Genomic DNA, 19,840 nt, shown 5'->3' with positions numbered 1-19,840 from the left:
CGGTCTTCACACAATAAAAAACAGTAATAATAACTAGAGTCTCAATTTTAAAATACTTTTATTTTTCTGAAAAAAAAAATCCAAGTCCTTGACACATACATGTATCTGCCACAAAGGCCTCCTTCATGTGTAGACGAACAAGTCAGATTTCCATTGTTCAGCTAAGGAAAGTCGGTCACAGAGCGTTCCCGTGGCATTCCGTGAGCACACAGAAATCTCATGCCAAGCAAAGGCAAGCGTGGGCCTCTGGATACCCAGTTCATTGCTTGTGGGCTTTTTTTCCCCACCAGACTGTACCACCGCTTTCATTTTTAGGTGAAAATATTGTGTTATAACGGTTGGGACCTGCCAAAGTAATGTATATTATATATAACATATAATCTTAATAAACTGCGTTACTACCCTACTAAAGATACAGTAAGTCTTGTTCTGTGTCTGTGGAAAATATTTAAGATTCGTTAAAAAGGTGGTGAGGGGTGAGATTCCGATACAGCATAAGTAATTACATTCCCGCACTACAGTAAGTTTATTGCCTTCACATACGAGGATTTAAATATTGTGATGATTACTGAAGGTGGTTACTCCAGAACTCCCTTCTAAAGATATTACTAATAAGAAGCTCAAGCTAGTGCTCTTTCATGAAAGTTATTACTGAAATGTAAAAATGCAGTTCTTAGACTTTTAATGAAATATGACACTTTTTTAGGAAGCCTAATAGAGTTTCTTGCAGAAAAGCCATTAATATCTTTCCCACAGAAAATATTATTCACAAACTGCACAGGCCCGTGTACCAACTTTTGAGCTGCAGGCATTTCAGCAGTTCACAGTTTGCTGTTCTCCTCCCAGGCAACAGATGGTAGACCATTAATACATGTTGGATAGCTGTGGTCTCCCAGAAATTCATTCAATCACTCTTTTTCCCCCCTTTTAGCTCACTACTTAGACGCTGTCCGAGGTAAGATTTTTCTCATTTTATAACAGAAAAATATTGTAAATGGAAAATATGCATGTGGGAAAGGAAGGGTGGGTGGGGTTTTTTGTTCGTTCGTGTTTCGGGTTTGTCTTTTTACTTCTGTCAGGCTTCCTTAAGTGTGATATTGTCAGGTTCCCGCTATGATAGTCCGACTAAAAAATAATTTGTTTTTCCAAAATCAAAGAGTCATTTTTTTTTGCCATAATGTATAATGGATTGACAAGCAGTTTTAAGAACTGTTTTTCTTTGTCTTTCTATGGAGTATTGTGTGTGTGTGTGTGTGTGTGTGTGTGTGTGTGTCTGTGTGTCTGTGTGTATAACACAGGCAGGTAATGATTAAATGAACTAGGTTTGGATAGATGAACATTTTCTTTAGCATAACAATATGGCTCTAAGTCCATGTACAGTATCCTTTCAAGGACAGAATTCTCCCCTTGTAAGTAACTCATGTTGCATCCCCCCAAGGAGCTGACTTTTATAGAGACGGTGAGGGTTTTTCTGTCAGATATCCTGGTACCTTTCTTTACCTCAGCGTGAGAAAGTTGAATATGTTCCAAGTTATCCCTGATTTCTCTGTATCCATTGTATATCTATGATCAGGGAACTAAATGAATGGAGCTAGATAAATTCTTTTCTTAAACTGTATATATTCATCCTGTACCACTTCTTGAGGAATATATATATATTTACATATAATATATATAATGAAAGAGAGTCTTCATATTTTCTAACAGCCATCTGTCATTTTATTTTAAAGTTTTTTCTTCGTCTGGTCTGTTGATAGTTACTTAAAAAACCATTTGGAAGGAACATTGGGTTATGCCTACAGATTTTCAAAAAATTATTTTGCTCTTTATACTTCTGGAATTTTCTTTCAAAGACAGCAAATGAAAAAAAATATTGATTGGATTCTGTCCAGTAAAATTCAGATCTGGTCTTGGGCTGCTACTGGGAAAATTCCAGAAGCTATATGCCATTATTGCCATCTTTGTTCATCTGTCCACTGAGCGCTTGGCACGTACACAGATGCCCTTTGGAATGGCCTAACTCTGAACTAAAAGAGGAGGGCATCCCAGAGGATTTAAAAGTCTAAATAGAGACCATTGTTAGTGTTTGTGGTTTATCAATGGATAGAAGTCATTTAAGCACAACAATTTCCTCTTGACTGTATTTGTCCATTCTCTAGAATTCTGAAAGTCTCAATTTGGCACGCATTAATTCCATAAACATTTGTTGAGCACCTACTACGGGCTTAATATTATTATGCTAGCTTCTGAGTGAGATACCGGATAAGTAAAAAATTTAATCCTTAGCCCTCAGATCAATGATAATCTTAAAGAAAAAAAGCCAAATAAACCTAAAGCAACCGTAGCACGTTTCTAAGGCATTTATAGGGACAAATATGTAATGGCATGATCTGAACTGCATACCAACGTACCAAAGTCCTAAAGCAGTGCATCACAAGGGAAAAATCAGTACAGACTGGAAGTAGTTAGAGGAAGTGTCTTTTCACAGCAACTGCTGTCTTTTTCCAGCTTATTGGCCATAACTCGATACAATATCATCCATCCAGTTTTGATTGAGCTGAGAAGATTTGTTTTTTCAAAAAGAAACAAACATTTTTTGTCCCCATCATAGTTTTCATCTGATCTACACCAGAGGTTGGGAATTGGGGTTAGCATTAATAATGCTTAATTGGCTCTCTGAGGAAAAGCACAGATGAGTAAGGGATAACAAGTTCCCTGGGAAGGTTTTGTAAGCAAGCAAGTTCCTCTTCCATTTATTCAGCTTTCCTATAGGTAGGTACATCATTGTTGGCCAATCCCATTCCGATGTCTCCATGATTGTTATTCTCTGCTGTCTTTACAGATGGCTGCCCGGGGCTCTGCTTTGGAAATGGGCGATGTACCCTGGATCAAAATGGTTGGCACTGTGTGTGTCAGGTGGGTTGGAGTGGGACAGGCTGCAATGTTGTCATGGAAATGCTTTGTGGAGATAACTTGGACAATGATGGAGGTGAGTTATTTACAAAATGTAAATATAAGAAAGGAATAGCCCAGTACAGTGATGTCCAATTTGGCGAAGAGTGAAAATTGGGAATCCTTCGTAGAGACAATATTGAGTCATATAAGGCTATGCTACTTTTTAAAGCTCAGTTTATTGAATATTTGCTATCATCAGACAATATTGCAAACTGTGCATGCATTATATCTCATTTAATTCTCACAACATTGCCATGAGGTATAGGCACTACTTTCCCTACTTCTAGATGGGAAAGCTAATGCTTTGGGTGGGGATAGTATGGGACTTTTCCACGGTCACACAACTAGAAAGTCACAGCACCCAGGTTCCAGTTCAGGTCTATATGACTTCAGAATCTGTTTCCTTAATGACTACGGCCATGCTGCCTCCCATATCTGTGGCATTTATTATACCGTTTATTATATCCACATACCCCTGTTCAAACTGTCAGATGCCTGCACTGTACACACTGTGAAATCATTTTCTTTGTTCTTAGTTATTTAGAGCAACCTCTTGTGTCTCTACCTTTTAGTAATGCTTTGTATCTTTCAAAGGACACAGCATCAAGACAATTCACAGTAGAATTTTTATATTTAACTCAAGAGTTGCACATGTTTTCAAAAGCCATATTGGCTCCAAGGCCTCAGGGTAACCTAACCACTCCTTTTTTAGTCAAACAAACAAAAGCATCTAATACATTGTTCAGTCAGGCCTCAAAACAGCCCACATCATCTCTGAATGAGCCTAAAACAACAAATCCTCACCTTCCTCTTTCTTTTTATTTTTACTCAAGAAAACATGAAGTTAATAAAAAAAGTTTTCTTTCTAATCTTGTACATTAGGTTAAAATGAAGTACGTCATTGAATTTGATTCCTCTGGTTTCCGTATCTGCTTAGACAATTATACACGTTGTCATTTGAATCCAAACATGAGGCTTAAATCACTAAAGTAGCAATCCTAGTTTAAGGATTGCTGGATGTAAGAGTTTCCTCTTTTATTAGTTCTGGCCAGCAGTTTACGTCAAAAGTTACAAGACTTTATGACTTTTAAGTGGAAGCAACTTTGTGATTCAGTGCACAGGGCTTTGAAGTGAAACTTTCTGGCTGCTGCGTACTTACTAGCTGCTATATGATTTGGGATAAGTTTCTTGGTATCTCTGTGCTTCAATTTCCTTATTTCTAAAATGGGAATGATAATAATACAAACTCTTGCATAGGGTTATTTTAAGTACTAAATGAGACAGTTCCTGTGAACTCCTTAAAAGATGATAGACTGTCCCCCTCTTCCGCTTCACACGCATATGCACATATACGTGCATTAGACGTAAGATAACAGCCCATTTTTGGAAGAGACTGTTTACTATCTATCTAAATTGAAAATTTAGAGGAAGAGAGGAAAAAATAAAACAAGACGAAGCCAGAGAGGGAGACAAACCATAAGAGACTCTTAATCATAGGAAACAAACTCTGAGGGTTGCTGGAGGGGAGGGGTGGAGGGATGGGGTAACTGGGGGATGAACATTAAGGAAGGCATGTGATGTAATGAGCACTGGGTATTATATAAGACTGATGAATCACAGACCTGTACCTCTGAAACCAATAATACATTATATGTTAATTAATTGAATTTAAATTTTAAAAAATATATTAAAAAATAGATAAATAATGTTGAATGAGAAAAACATTGAAAATTTTATTTGGGAAGCCAGTGAAATTTTCAATTAAATGGTGCACTGATCAACTATTTCCTGGACTCCTATGGCCCTCCAAGATTCATCTTCACTTTACTTGCTTTTCATTATATTCCCCTTTACCTGGCGTGCCTTCTCCTCGACACCTGTGATTCTCAACTCAAGCCATCTCTCCCATGAAACCTCTGGCATCCACCACCCCGATCTTCCATGGTGTTTATCATATGCACCACACCATCAAGCATTTAATTATATTGTCTACATGGTTTTCTTGTTACATGTTAAGCATGACCCAGAATCCATAGTTATATGCTCAATATAATCACTAGTACTATTAGCATACTTGTATTTAGGATTTACTATGTACAAGGCACAATGCTGAGTCCTTTATCTGAATTATTTCATTTAATCCCCGTGAGGTAGGAACTACTACTAATATACTACTTTACAAATTAGGAAACCAAGGTACAGAGAAGTTAAATAAGTTGCTTAAGATCATATAACAAAGAAATGATAAAACCAGGGTATGAGCCTTGGTGGTCTGCCTCGCTGAGGTCATAATAGAGATTTCTCAGTTGATACACCGATTAAAAGGTTTATGCTCAGAAAATACTTTAACAACCTCTATGATTATAATTTCTAACTCAGGGTTAAGCCAAAATAAGTTTCCTGCCTTAATAAAGTACAGCTTGATAAAAATAATTGAATATTTAATTATCAAGCATTTTTATGGCCTCAAGGTCACCTTGAGGCAGCCAAAAATGTTTAATGAATGGATCAATTAAATATTAATGAATTAATGGATTATCAATTCTTAATATCTGTGGTATATATAGACACAAAAGGTATAGAAGATTTTGCTAAATATGTGTTGACCTCTGAACATTCCTTTAAAGCTGTGTATCTATGTGGGAATCAAAACTCAACGACTCTGATTTGAGTTCACTGTATTTTTATGATTATTTCTTTAGGGAGTAGCAGGGGAAGTCTCCTGGAGAATTCCAATTACCATTTTTTTTCCTTTAGTAGGATTAAGATGATATTGATAATAAATATACATCTTGTTCTACCTTGAGATGGAAAGATGGATTAAATAACCTCTGAAAGCCCCATGACTGAGATTTTGGACAATAATTTGATTCTTATACTGTTTAAATATTATCCCTAAGAATACACTAAATGTCCTTCATTTGGTGGTTTCAGCTTTCTAGCTATCCAGAATGACTGGATTCATTTAGTTGAATATGACTGATGATTAATATTTGCATACTTGTTTGTGCGTGTTTGTGCGCACATGCACGCACACACGTGTGCACTTTAATTAAATCAGAAAGCGCCAGTTGAACCTTTGGGGGAAAAAATCGTCCTCATTTTTAAAATGTAATTCTTAAGAAATCTTCCCAATCAAAAAAAAAATCACTTTGAAGCAATTGCTTCAAGTATCTGGTACCTGATTGCTCCATATTATAGCTGATACTTAAAGAATGGCTGGATTTTTTGCATTCTAATCAGCGTTGAATACTCATTAGTATTGCTGCTATTTCTTGCAGCTTTGACTTTAGTTACACTCTAATTCAGTGCATTATGACTCTTAGTAACTAATTGGGCTGCATTGAAATATGTGGGTGACACAGCTGGTCTAGGAGCTACCTAAAAGCTCCTTGAACAGTAAGAACAGAACAGAGAACAAATAACCTTTGGATTTTTTCTTAACATGCAAAACAAGGAAAGCTATCTTATGCATTGTGTATATAAGAACTAATTACCATAGAAATTACGAACCCATCAAATGCCTCAACCTCATTTCCTTTCAGTCCAAAAGCATCTACCATGTGCACAGCCCTGTGCTCAGAGGAGAAGACTTAATATTAATGTGAATGATGACCACAGTTTCATGTGTTAATCATGTGTACCGATTTGGGGTTTAGAGAATGTGATCACCATATGTTACATGCACATATGAATTGACATAAGAAAAAAAGTTTAGACATCACACCAGCTGAATCAGAATAGCTAAAACAAATAGTGAGAATAAGCTCGAACTATCAGACATTAAAGAATATTTTAAAGTTATGAATGGTACCGATGGAAGAGTAGACAGATCAGAATGAACAAATAAAAGCTCTGTCAAACACACCAGTACAAATAAAAATTTAGTGGATTATAAAACCAGCATCAAAAATCAGTAGGGAAAAGAAACATTATGAAATAAATGGTGCTGAGACAACTACTAAGAAAAAAAAATTTTAGGTTTTAAACTTCTAGCATATTCCAAAAAAAAAAGATAAATAAAAACACTCCAGCTGATTAATGAGTTAAAGGTAAGAAAACCTCAGGCACAATTAGAAGAAAACATAGGTGACAGATCTCAAGACAGGAAATGACTTCTTAGACATAAAAGCAAGGAAAGGAAACCACAATAGGAAAAAAAATGATAAATAGGACCTCATAAAAATTTCAAAATTCTTTGTTATTTGGCTAAAGTTATAGGCCACCCAACATCTAACCATTTGGAGATACCAAAATCTGCACTGTCTGGTATGGTAGCTACTAATCACATGTGACTACTTCAATTTAACTTAAATAACATTAAAAAATCTGTTTCTTGGGGCACCTGGGTGGCTCAGTCAGTGAAGCGTCCAACTCTTGGTTTCAGCTCAGGTCATGATCTCAGGGTCATGAGATCAAGCCCCACGTCCAGCTCAGTGCTCAGTGGGGATTCTGCTTGAGATTCTCTCTCCCTCTCCCTACACCCCTCCCCCTCACACTCGCTCGCTTTCTCTTTCTCCCTCCCTCTCTTTCTAAAATAAATAAATCTTTAAAAATCGAGTTTCTCAGCTGTACTAGGCACGTCTCAAGGACTCATATAGCCACGTGAGCCTAATGACTACTTATTAGCACAGAGCTAGAGCATTCTCATCATCGGGAAGGAATTTTTTTGGATGATGCTGATCTAAATGTTTGAACCAAATGTGTACCTTTCAGCCAGACATGTCACATGGAGTGTACCCAATTTTCCACTCGTTCATTACTACTTTATGCCAAGTATTGTGCTTGACTTTAGGGAGCGAATGACAAGTTTCTGCCTTCATGGAGCTTATGGTCTAGGAAGGGAGACAGATACTAAAGAAGAAATGGCACAAATAACTACATATTTACTGTAAAGAGTGCTATAAAAGTTTTTAGAGTGCTATAATCATGTATGGGGGACCTAACCAAGTCTACATGGTAAGGGAGGCCTCACCTGAGTCAGGAGCAGAATGCTCCAGGCCAAAGAAACAGCATGTAGAAATGCCCTGCAGTGGAAATGCACTAGGCTCTTCTAGGAAGTGAAAGGCAAGTCACTGTGATTGGAATACAAGCCAAGGAGAGATTGGTAGGAGTTGAGAATCTGAAGGTAAGCATTAGCCAGATCATACAGAGAACAGTGTGAAGTTCATACAATCTTCAGTCATCAAAGTTTACATTTTATTCACTCTAGTTATAGAGGAAGGCAAGTGGTTTCTGATACTGTGGAACGATTGTCAAGGAGGTTAAAAAGATGTGGAATAAGAGTGTTTAATCAGAGCAGCCCTTTTCCCCCTGATCTTTTAACTATTTGTCACATGTTTTCCAAGCTTCCCTTATACAAACTCTTCCAGTGGTCTATATTTGTATTCATTGGTAAAATCAATAAGTTAATTGCCTAAAAGAGAATGATCTTCCAGGAATCATTCTTCATAACAAGTCACCATTCATTAAGAACAATAGCTATTTGCAAACCTGTTTTATGATATAGTGTTTCTAGATCTAGAAATCAGCACCATGGGTGAAGTATGAACACATAAGCTCATGGATCAATAAGCCTCATGTTTTGAATGTCACCAGCATGCTGCAGCGTTTAATAAATAGGAAAATGAAATAGAAGGAGCAATGAATTGGTAACATTTGCTCTGTTTCAGGGCCAGACACTCTCTCCACATTTACTTTTAAGATTCAGCTGGGACAAAAGACCTAGCATCAGAAAGCGTAGTCCTAATTACTCTCTTCTGACCATGGCCCCCTCTTTCCCAAACAACCCATTTATTAAAGGATCATCACTTAGTTATGAGCGCTTAAACTGCCAAGTCATGCCAGATGCAAAATCTTCCAGCTACAGAATTGGGAAATCTACACTCTGTAACTCACCTAAGCACTCTGTGACTAGATCTGTCACATTATCTATCAGCTAAGGCTGGTCATACTTGACATCTGCCTACCTTGCAGTGGTGCAAATGAATGAGCTAGTGTTTGAAATACAGTGATTTAAAGAGGATAATAAAAGTGTGGTATCAATGAAGAATCTATTTATAACTTATGTTTTTGGATGCACTAGTTGAATGTTTATTATTCTCTAGGTAAATGTCATAGAAATAGGACTTTTAGGGCATCCATTTATTCATTCAATACAAATTTATTGAATGCTTACTTTGAGCCCAGCACTGTTCTAGTGCAGAAATAGCAATGAATAAAAAAAGACTACATCCTTGCTTCCATGGAGCTTACATTCTAATCGTGAGAGGCAGGGAATAAACCAAAATTTGAAAAGAAATAGTATGATAGAAGATGCTAAGTGTGATGGAGAAATTTTTTTAAAAGCAAGGAAAAGGATACGAGTGTGGGACAGGGGCGCAGTTTTAAATAAGATGGTCAGAGAAAGCCTCGCTGCGAAGGTGGCTTTTGGACTTAAAGGAAATGAGGGGTGAGCCATGTTGAGAGTGGAGTAAAGAACATTCCAGGCATAGGAATAATGGGGAAGAGGGTTACGGGATAATAGGAGGTAAGGTCAGAGAGCTGAGAGAGAAAGACACTGAAGAGCCAGACTGTGAGGAAGTTAAGACATTGTGAGGACATGGGCTTCTACTCTGAGTGATTTGAGAAGCCACTGATGGCAGCTGGGGACCAGAGGACATGAACATTAGTGGCATATAAACAATTTACTTTCCTGACCCAGAAGAAGTCAATTGTATGAGGTGATGGTAATAACAGTGATTTGAGCAGGTCAAATCCTGAGTGCACTTGAGCCTCTCCCTTTTTCTTCTTACTAATACAGCAGAATGCTGGGGTGAAAGTCAGCCTGGATGGATGAAAAAATCAAATGAATTATAGACCATTTCCCAAGGAAATACAGTCCTGTTACCTTCCATGCATGTAACAGCAACAACTAAGCTGACAGGAGTGCCTGGTAGGGGGCCTGCTTCAGTAAAAATTTATGACTGATTTACAATTAGTTCCTTTTTTTGGGTTTCTAAAATGCCTAAGAAGATTTTGTTTAACTGAGTCATTGGAATGATCGGCCCTTCAATTTCTTTTTCACTATTAATTTGCTTGGCAGAACCTCTATTCTCTAGATGCTGGAAAGGTTAAGCTTCAATCCAGCCCCTGTCCAAATGATAACAAATTGTGAATTTGTGCAATTCAATGAATAAAGATTTACTGTAGCATTAGTGTCTGTTTAGAGCCACACAGGATCCTACCTATCTGACAACCTAACCAAGCAGAGTTCACAAAATGAACACATTCCAGCGAACTGAATATGCTACACGGAAGCTAATTGCCCTCTGGCTGGTGATAAGGCACCGTCAATAGAAGTGGGTCTGAACATTTTTAGCTGCCACTGCACACCATTGGCATCTGCCCTTAGGACTCTATCCCTAGACTCTTTGCAGTCTGTACAGCGTAGAACTTGGTTAACGGCAAACTCTTTATGATGATTACAGCACGTGATCCTTACAACAGCGCTGTGGGGTAGGCATTTTTATAATCCCCATCTTGTAGGTGAGGAAGTTGAGAAGCCAAGAGATGAAATGATTTGTCCAGGATCATTTAGATTGTGAGTGGAGAAGTAAGATGAGAATCGTAGTCTGGTTCTTTGACCTTAACCACTCTGTGTGTTCTAAATACCTACATTAGTCAGGTACTCGGAGGTCTTACAGCCTGGGTCATACTAGTAATATTGCTTAGATGATGCTGCTGACCATGTGATTTGTAGTCAGAACGCAGGGTGTTGATAGGACTCTCATATTTCTCCCAACTGTGCCACCACATTTGGCCTTCCCTCCTTTATGTGTAAATGAAGATGAGAATGTCTACCTACCAGGGTTGTTGTAGGGATTAGTTGAAATCCCTCGGGCCACACCTGGCGTATTAACTGATTCTACATGTTTCCGAATCCTTTTGGATACCCTATCGTGAACTAGCTGTCCATCTCTTTCAAGGTAGTAATATGGATGTTGTCCCTAAAAGGACTGATATTTACAAATTCATTTTAAAGATTGGAAAAGTATGGGTTTTCCCTATATCATTCGTGTTCCCTTGTCTGACCGTTCTTTCATCCAGGAGCATACATATAGTAAGCAGAAGTTTAATAGTAAATTACTCGAGCGTATACAAAAGAAACCAGCGTCCTTGATCTTTATCAGCCCCACTTGACCCTACTGGCATCGTCCCTAACTGGTTGGCAAAGCTGGGATCAGTGTGTGCCTTGTTTAGTCCTTCAAGATAATTTAACCTCCTTCATTTTTGATGGCTTTTATTTTTATTCCTTTTTAAAAGGAACAGGCCCTAAAAGTAAAATCAGTGAACATTTGATATGTTCCTATCTGATAAATTGAGCCGGGCTGTCAGGAGGGTGCCACAGCTGCCACTTCAGAACAATGAAAGAACTGGTAATAGTCAAAAAGAAAGAAAGAGAGAGAGAGAGGGAAAGAAAAGAAAAGAAAAGAAAAGAAAAGAAAAGAAAAAGAAAAGAAAAAAGAAAAGAAAAGAAGAAACCCACACATGCAGTGTGACTGTCATTTGCACTTCTTTGTAACAGGCTAGACATACTGTATGGAGTGTTAGCCAATGTGATAATTAGTAAGTAGATCTTTGCCCATGGATTGGGCTTACCTGTGAATTCTAATTTGGGGGTTGCATACCATTATTGGGCTGCCTGCCTGCAGCCATTCTAGATTCAACAGAAGTCTCACTGCTCTCTCAGAAAACAGAGATCTTAAAGGGTCAGCCCTATATAATAGGCAATTATTAAATATGAAGCATTAGCTTGGAATTTATAGCCCATAACTAGATGAGAATGTGAGTCCCAATTTTGAATCAGCTCTGTGTTTGGTTTTAGAATTCAGTTTTGAAGTCCATTTGGTGTTTCTATTTATTTAAAATTGGCCTCTTTTCAAAACTAAGTTCAAATTGTGTGGCTGATAGGTTGAAACCTGCGAATGCCCAATCTGATGATCACTAGTCCATTTGTTACCGATTGAAAGATAAAGGTGACCGCCCATTTGAAAAAGCAGTTTTTCATTGTGCAGTATATTATGCACCAATTCCAGACAGCAGAGAACTCTTTTAGTCAGCCTGATATTTTTGCCAGCTTTTCAGTGCATCCAGATGTTTAATTAGCAGAGTAAAGAGATAATGTGCTAATAGGAGACTGACAACAATGTATTGGAGAGAGAGGTGGCAGTGGCATCTAAAATCTATAGAAAATCTGTTAATATGATTTGCTGAATGAGGGAGAGCAGAAGGGGACTTCTTACTGGAATGAATCCACACTTAAAAGTTAGTCATCGGTGAAAAAGAAATATGTCTACATATTCAGGGCATATTCAGGTAGAAATCAGGGCAGAAATGCACTGAACGAACAGGGAAGACAAGAAAGCAGCCAACTGCATTTTAAATGAAAGTAGTGTCTATGGCACAGGGAATTTGAAAGGACCTCATGTGGGGAAAAATATTTCCTGGTTGCCCTAGGGCTGCTGTTCCGAACGCCCGTCTCTCTGGGTGTTCCTAGCTTTCGTTGCCCCCCAGCTGTAGTACGCCCCCTCCAGCTCCATGGGAGCAGCCACGTCAGGGAGAGAGAGCAAGCCAAAGAGCAGCGGAAAGCCAGGGCCCCTAACTTGCAGCCCCGGCCTTAAGGAGCCGGTGATCCATCTGAACCTCCCTATTCCACTGCCAGCCAAGAAGATTAGCATCTTTATATTTACCCTTGTTAAATATCTAAATTAGAGCCACTTGTCTGCTCTAAGGACCTTGGAAGGACTTTAATTTTTTTTTTTTTTTTTTTTTTTTTTGCTTATTGGGTGTGGAATTAAGTGTCCATATGCTCAGTTAATCACTCCCATCCCTTCTCTTTGCACGTAGTCTCCTATAACACTTACGGCACTTTCAACTAGTGTAAGAGTCTCCTGTTTATACACCTGTTTCTCCTACTCAGCTCCGAGTTCCCGAAAACAGGAAAAGGGTCTTTTTATCTCTTTACTTCCCCCGTCTCCTAACACAGTGTTTTGCGCCTATTAATTCTGGATGTAACCCCTCCTCCTACAGCCCCTGTGCCCCTCATCAATTCCTCTGGCAAAGAATGAAGCCTTTATGTGATTTTTTTTTATTGGTACAAACGTGGATTCAGGAGTCTAGAGTAAACACTGAAGGCCTAGGAAATGAAGGAGAGCAACTCGTCACATTCATATACCTGAGATTTATTAGTACTTTCATCAAATAACTGTTGTTAGGAACAAGTAAGCTCTAGTTGCTTCTACAAATTAAAAAAAAAAAGGTTCAGAAACATCAGTGAGCTTCAGAATCATCCAGAATCACCCAGATTAAGTCTGCATAATCCTGGGCTCGAAGAAATTCTGATTTAATAGGTGGGGCTCAAGAATATGCATATTTAATAAGCTCCCCAGATAATTGCACATGTGAGAATCATTGCCCTGCTCCAGACACTTTCTCACTGTGGGAATACCAACCTCTGTTTTGAGAATCACCACTAGATAAGAATATTAGGAGATGTTTTAAAAAATGCAAACAAGTTCAGGTTGGCTAGCATTTGTTAATTGTGTGCTCATAAATGTACATGGTGTGAGAAATTAAAAAGAATTAGAAGAATCATTGCTATCCTGGAGGAATGGTCTTGCTGAGGGAGAAGGAAACTTCTAAAGAGAGTGATAACTCATGGAATACTCTATCCAAATGTAAACAGTGTGGGATAGCCCATAAATGCTCAAGAATCCAGGGAAGAAAGATTTGTGAGCAAAATAGTTTGTGCCATCTAAACTCAGAGTAAGTTTTCATGAGAAGCATATGAATTTAATAGATTCTAAACTCAAAACATGGATGGTTACCTTTATCTGTATTCTAGATTTTTCTCCATTTGTGCATATTTTAAACAAAGTTGTTTCTCTTGAAGCTAAATTTCAAAAAAAACCTTTTTATTTCAGATGGTTTGACCGACTGTGTGGACCCTGATTGTTGTCAACAAAGCAACTGTTATGTAAGTCCTCTCTGTCAGGGCTCACCAGATCCTCTTGACCTCATTCAGCAAAGCCAACCCCTCTTCTCTCAGCACACCTCAAGACTCTTCTATGATCGAATCAAATTCCTCATTGGCAAGGACAGTACTCATGTCATTCCTCCAGAGATATCATTTGACAGCAGGTATATATGTATTTTATTTCTTAATAAACAGTGGTCATGTTTTTCCTTAACTGTGAAAGGAAGATATCTTCTATAGATCAGACTACTTTCCATTCCACACAGTACATATTGATTTCTTTTTTATGTTTTTCTGGAATGCCCAAGACCTTACTGATTAGTTAAGAGAAGTCATTTCTTGAGATTCTTTATCATAAAGGATAAATGTGTGTGTGTGTGTGTGTGTGTGTGTGTGTGTGTGTGTACAGTTGACCCTGGAGCAACAGGTTTGAACTGCATAGATCCACTTACATGTGGATTTTTTACAGTACAGAACTGTAAATGTATTTTCCTTATGATTTCCTTAATAACATTTTTTTTCTAGCTTGCTTTATTGTAAGAATACAGTATACAATACATGTACAAACTATGCATTAAGCAGCTGTTTCTGTTCTCAGTAAGGCTTCCGGTCAGCAGTAAGCTATTAGTAGTTAAGTTTTTGAGGAGTCAAAAGTAGTATGTGGATATTCAACTGCATGGGGGGTTGGCACCTCTAACCCCTGTGTTGTTCAAGGGTCAACCGTGTATACACACACACACACACACACTCACTCACAATGTGTATTATTTGTAGTAAAGTATAAGTGGGGCTTTAAATGACAAAAACAGAATGGAAGTATAATTTGCAAATTTATTATTTAGCTTCTGGATTAATCCCTTGAAAACCCTTGAATTTCAAAAGCTAAATTTTTAACTTTTCTTCCATGATATAACATGTTTCTATATGAAAAAGTTGGGTGAATTTGACATCCTAATGTGAAATGCAAGACTTGTGAAAATCTTTCTTCTACGGGTGCCTGGGTGGCTCAGTTGCTTAAGCGTCCGACTCTTGATATTGGCTCAGGTCATGATCTCGGGGTCATGGGATAGAGCTCTGTGTGGGGCTCCATGCTTTGTGCAGAGGCTGCGTGGCCTTCTCTCTCTCCCTCTCGCCTTCCTCCCGCTCATGCTCACTCTTGCTCTCTCTCTCTCTAAAATAAGTAAATAATTTTTTTAAAAAAGTCTGTCTTCTAGGAAAGCTCAAATGCATGAATTGTTACTAAAGACCTAAGACCAAAAGCCCAACCCAGAGGGTAAAGAAATTTTTAAAATTAACTTACTTATTTGAACTGTAATCGCATGAATTTGCTCATTGTTATTCTCTGCTTCATCTTCAGCGGTGATATATTTTCCTAATTAGCACTAGACATAAATAAGTCACTGAAATCAACATTTCTGGTCTCTGAAAAATGTCCTCCTTTGTTCATTCCACAAGCAGATGTTCCACTACTTTCCAGACTGTTACAAATGGGAATTCAAAAATCATGCAAACTATCTATCCAGGAGCCCCTGTCTACATCCCACCCACTTTGTTGCATCCTGGTGGGTGTGGTCAGTCCCCAAGAGAAAACTCAGTCAAGAGATTATGTTAATATTAAAAGAAGAGTTTATATTAATATGAGTGACAGTCTAAGAAAATGACAACTCCATCTGGACCCTATACAAAGTAGAAAAGGAAAAGAAAAAAAACAGGTGTGCGTGGAAATTTAAAACATTCAGCATCCTTTCCACAGATTGTATACAAGAACTGATACTGAAACTTAAAACTTCCTCATTGTTTTTTATTATTGTGCAGTTGTGACCTTTTAGGTGTCTGACAAAAGCCAAAACCCAAATGCCAACGCATCACGAGAAAGGTCTGTTCTGCCAGGGGATCTAGTCAAAGTTTAAGTTCTCCCAAGAGACTCAGTCATCCGCATTCTGAAGTGTTTCTCCCAGCTCAGTAACAACTCTGGGGTCACTTTCAGAGGGGCTGCAATCAGAGTCCTTATTTAAAGAGTGGAGACTTAAGGATTGCACAGCAGAGAGACAAAAGGAACAAAACGCAGCCATTACCCCCATTTTCCTATTGAAGGTAGAGGGAACGCATCATTCTGCACCTTTGTCCATGCTCAGGGAAAGCGAGTCTAAACAACAACAAAAGAAATAAGTGGAAGAAATAACAACCTCCATGACATGGAGGTCTGTTAAATGACTCCGTGAACTCAAGTGAAGGGGGAAGGTCAGGACCCGAGAGAGGTGGGAGACAGGTCACTGTGACCCAGAGCAGGATGTCGTCGGAGCCCTAAACCTCAGGCTTCAGCAGTGTTTGCCAGCGCGGGCAGAGAGAACGAACCGATGACCTGTGGTAGCTAAGGCCCTTCTCCTGCTTTGATTGAGTTGTCCTCCTTCTTTTTAAAATTCTCCAAGTTATCATTTGGCCCTGCACGTCACATTTGAATTCAGAACGACGGGTCCCCTTCATCCAGTGGCCTTAGCTATTAGAGACCTATCAAATCTGTCAGAGAAGGTGCAGCCCTTTTCCAAAGGATATAGTTGAGGACAAGCGATCTCACGCTCCCTCCCCTAAAATATCAGCACGTGCAGTGTCACTCTGGGTAAAATCAATCTGACTCTGAGCCCATATATAAATAATAATAGTTACAAGCTCTTACATCTAGACAGCACCTTTTCATTTGCAAAGTCCTCAAACATGCCTAATTTCATTTTATCCTCCCAGTGTCCCTGTGAAGTAGAGATCGATATTAGTGCATTTTATACATGAGGAAACAGGTTCAGAGAGATCCAGTAACTTGCCCAGCGTCACACAGCCACCGAGTTTGTAGCGAAGCAACTCTTGTAACCTTTCTGTTCCACCACAGCCGCCCCATTTCAACTTGTCCTTAAATAAACCTGGTGAATTGGATCTAATTTCTACTGGAGAAGTTGCATCTGGGTCAACACAAGAAAAAGAAAAAAACAAGTGATGTTTAAAAATCCAGTTCCATTTACTGCATTTCAGTGGCATTATTTGCAAACTACAAACCAGTGCTGATGAACTTCCTGTTGGTAGAAGAACACAATTGAATGATGGGTATAATGGGCCCTTTGCTATATGTAAACAGTTCTTGAGCATTTATTATGTGTCAGGTCTCCTACTGAGCCTTTACATGGGCTATCTCATTTAATCCTTACCAAAACTCTGTGTGGTAGACACTATCATTATGCCTACTTTCCAGGTGAGGAAACCAGAACCGAGGTGCCAAGTAAGTGACTTGCCCACGGTCACAACCCACAAGTGTCAGAGGCAGGATTTGAACCCAGGCAGACTGGTACTGAGAGCCTGACCTCTGAACCACTACACCGAGCGCGTTTGGCTATTTAAAAGGCTGGGCTAGCTAACCCTGAAAAGACTTATGGCCCTTAGACATCCCTGGCTGTGAAGTTGCAGTCTTTAGACAGATCTAGAACATTGCTGTGCCAAAATCAGGTGACCCACTCAGATTTTTTGCTTTTGTCACATAATTGGGAGCTAGCTGGATAAGCAGATGAAGAGAACATTGTCAAGGGGCTCATTTGCCTGCTGGCAAAATGCGACCCCACAGATGACTCGCTGCTGAGTGTTGCCACCATTGGAAGCCTCTGGAGCTCAAGACAGTGGCATGCAGGTGACTAATTGTTGCAAGGACACACAAAGGTTAAATATCTGTTCATCCTTGTGCATCCAAGTGAGACTAGCTTTTGTTGTCTCAAGTTTGCTACACTGGCACGTGAGAGCCCATGAAATGTGTACCTCCTGTGCCCCATGAGAGCATAATGTCACTGTGAACATGTACCCTCCACGCGGTCACATCTCTAGCAAGCCCAGCTCAGCTATTGGTTTTGTCCCAAATACATTTCCCAAATACCCAAATACGGTAGCCTGAGTTTCTTTCATTTTTTTGATCTGCTCCAAACTTGACGACAAAGTAAACCACATATTATATGTGCTCTGTATGACTTATTACTTTTTAATAATGTAAATAGGTGAACAGAAGCATTATTGATCTCCAGTGTCTAAGCATTTAATCACTATTAATAATGTAAAAGGTTTTTATAAATATGTAAAAACAAGAGTACATTAAACTAAACGACAGCAGTAATTTGCAAAGCCAGACATTTCACTCGCCATCACTAATGGAGAAGTGCATTTAGAAAACAAAATCCTACCAGGGTTAGTGCAACCGCTGACAGCAAGGTCTGGCCAAACTCATTTGTCTGTTTTGTAGCCGTGAGAGGCTGACCCCCACATCAGTCCATGTCAGGCATCTACATCAGAGGTTGCTTCATATCAGCCCACAGATGTATTTTGTTCAGCCCAACATTTAGAAATTAGAAGATCTCACATAAAAATTGGAATGTCTTCCTTCTTTAGAAAATTTACAAAGCTTGGCATCTCTGCACCCATGGGCATGGCATAGGCGGTGTGGAGTGGAGGGCCACTGACTGTCCGGATGGGCTATGACATGTCTCTCTAACTCACCCTTCACTGTTCCCCTTATACCTGGCTCACTTCCCTCCCTTTCACTGGCATGCCTGGCCCTGCTGGTATTTGGGTTTGTCACCTTGGGACTACACAGCTTCTATAGCCTTCCTTGGAAAGATCCCAAGTGTTTGGTTTTTTTTCTTTCCGATCTTTTTCCCTGAGGGTCTTTACACATCTGATCTTATCATTTTACTTAATTTGGGGCCTTTGCTATCTTGGTTTAAAAAGAGAAAAAAGGGGACTGGACATGCAATGACATTTCCACCCTTACCTGTGTATACCTTGTGAAGAGTTGGTATCCACTCTGCCTCACACCTTAGGCTCCCTTGAGGCAGTGGATTTTATCCTGGGGTATCATATCTCATCAGTCATGACATCAGCTAATCCGGGGCCTGCTGTAGTAGAAGCAAAATGTCCACTTTCTCTGAGAAGGGTGTGACTGTGGAGAGGCATTTGACTATTGTGTTTATCACTTAGAAAAGTTTTAAGAACAATTTAAAGATCTAAAAATTTGCAACAGTGCTGCTGGGTGCAGTTATGGTAGCTTCTTTTGCCCACTCTGGTTAGAATGCCTATCCTTAATGGAAAAGTTCTAGAGTGGCGACCAGACTTAATACAGCATTGAGCGCATAACAGCACTGTTAACAGGCTACAAAGTGACGAGGTTAAACACACTGATAGGTTTCTTCTAGTTTCTATAAAGTTGCTATATTTCAATTTCTTGCTGTACTCTGGGATGTACACAGTATTAGCTCTGGATTGTCCTAATTGTTAAATCTCATGTTCTTTGAGGACAAGGACCAAGCCTAATTTGTTCCTTGTTTTGATTATCTGTTGCTGTGTAGAAAACTATTCCAAAACATAATGGACTAAACTAAATTGTATTATTATAGTTCATGATTCTGCAGGTCAGAAATTCACACAGAGCATGGCCAGGATGGTTTGTCTTTTCTCCATGATGGTTGGGCTCTCAGCTAGGATATCTCAAATAGCTGGGGGCTGGAACAGCTGAACAGGAGCCCAGAATCTCTCTTTCTGCATATGGCCTTTCTACTTGGGTTGCCTATTGGCATGACAGTCAGCCTCGTATATGGTGGCTCAGGGCTCCAAGAGGGATTATTCCAAGAGACAAAAAATGGAAGATGCCAGTTTCTTAAGGCCCATGTCCAAAAATTTTAGCAGTGTCACTTACATTACGTACTGTTAGTTATAGCAGTCACACAGCTTGCCCAGATTCAAAGTGGGGGAGACATAGATCCCCCCTCTTGATGAGAGAAGTATCAAAGAATTTGTGGCCATCTTTAATCTACCATACCACTGTATCCCCAGATTCTAACACAGCAC

General features: G+C 39.2%; 1 protein-coding gene across 2 annotated transcripts in view; it reads left to right on the top strand.

The window, feature by feature from the left end:
* The window catches only part of TENM1 (teneurin transmembrane protein 1), a 759,525-nt gene that overhangs the window by 584,830 nt on the left and 154,855 nt on the right, over window positions 1–19,840 (top strand). For both annotated transcript variants that reach the window (XM_044391612.3, XM_057314228.1), the window contains 3 exons: window positions 932–955; window positions 2,843–2,989; window positions 13,920–14,136. In XM_044391612.3, the coding sequence (XP_044247547.1) occupies window positions 932–955; window positions 2,843–2,989; window positions 13,920–14,136 (388 nt within the window). The remainder of the gene's footprint in view (window positions 1–931; window positions 956–2,842; window positions 2,990–13,919; window positions 14,137–19,840) is intronic.

This window comes from Ursus arctos, chromosome X, assembly GCF_023065955.2.
Source record: "Ursus arctos isolate Adak ecotype North America chromosome X, UrsArc2.0, whole genome shotgun sequence".
Taxonomy (NCBI): domain Eukaryota; kingdom Metazoa; phylum Chordata; class Mammalia; order Carnivora; family Ursidae; genus Ursus; species Ursus arctos.
The sequence above is the reverse complement of the archived record's forward strand: the minus strand, read 5'-3'. Positions and strand labels throughout refer to the sequence as shown.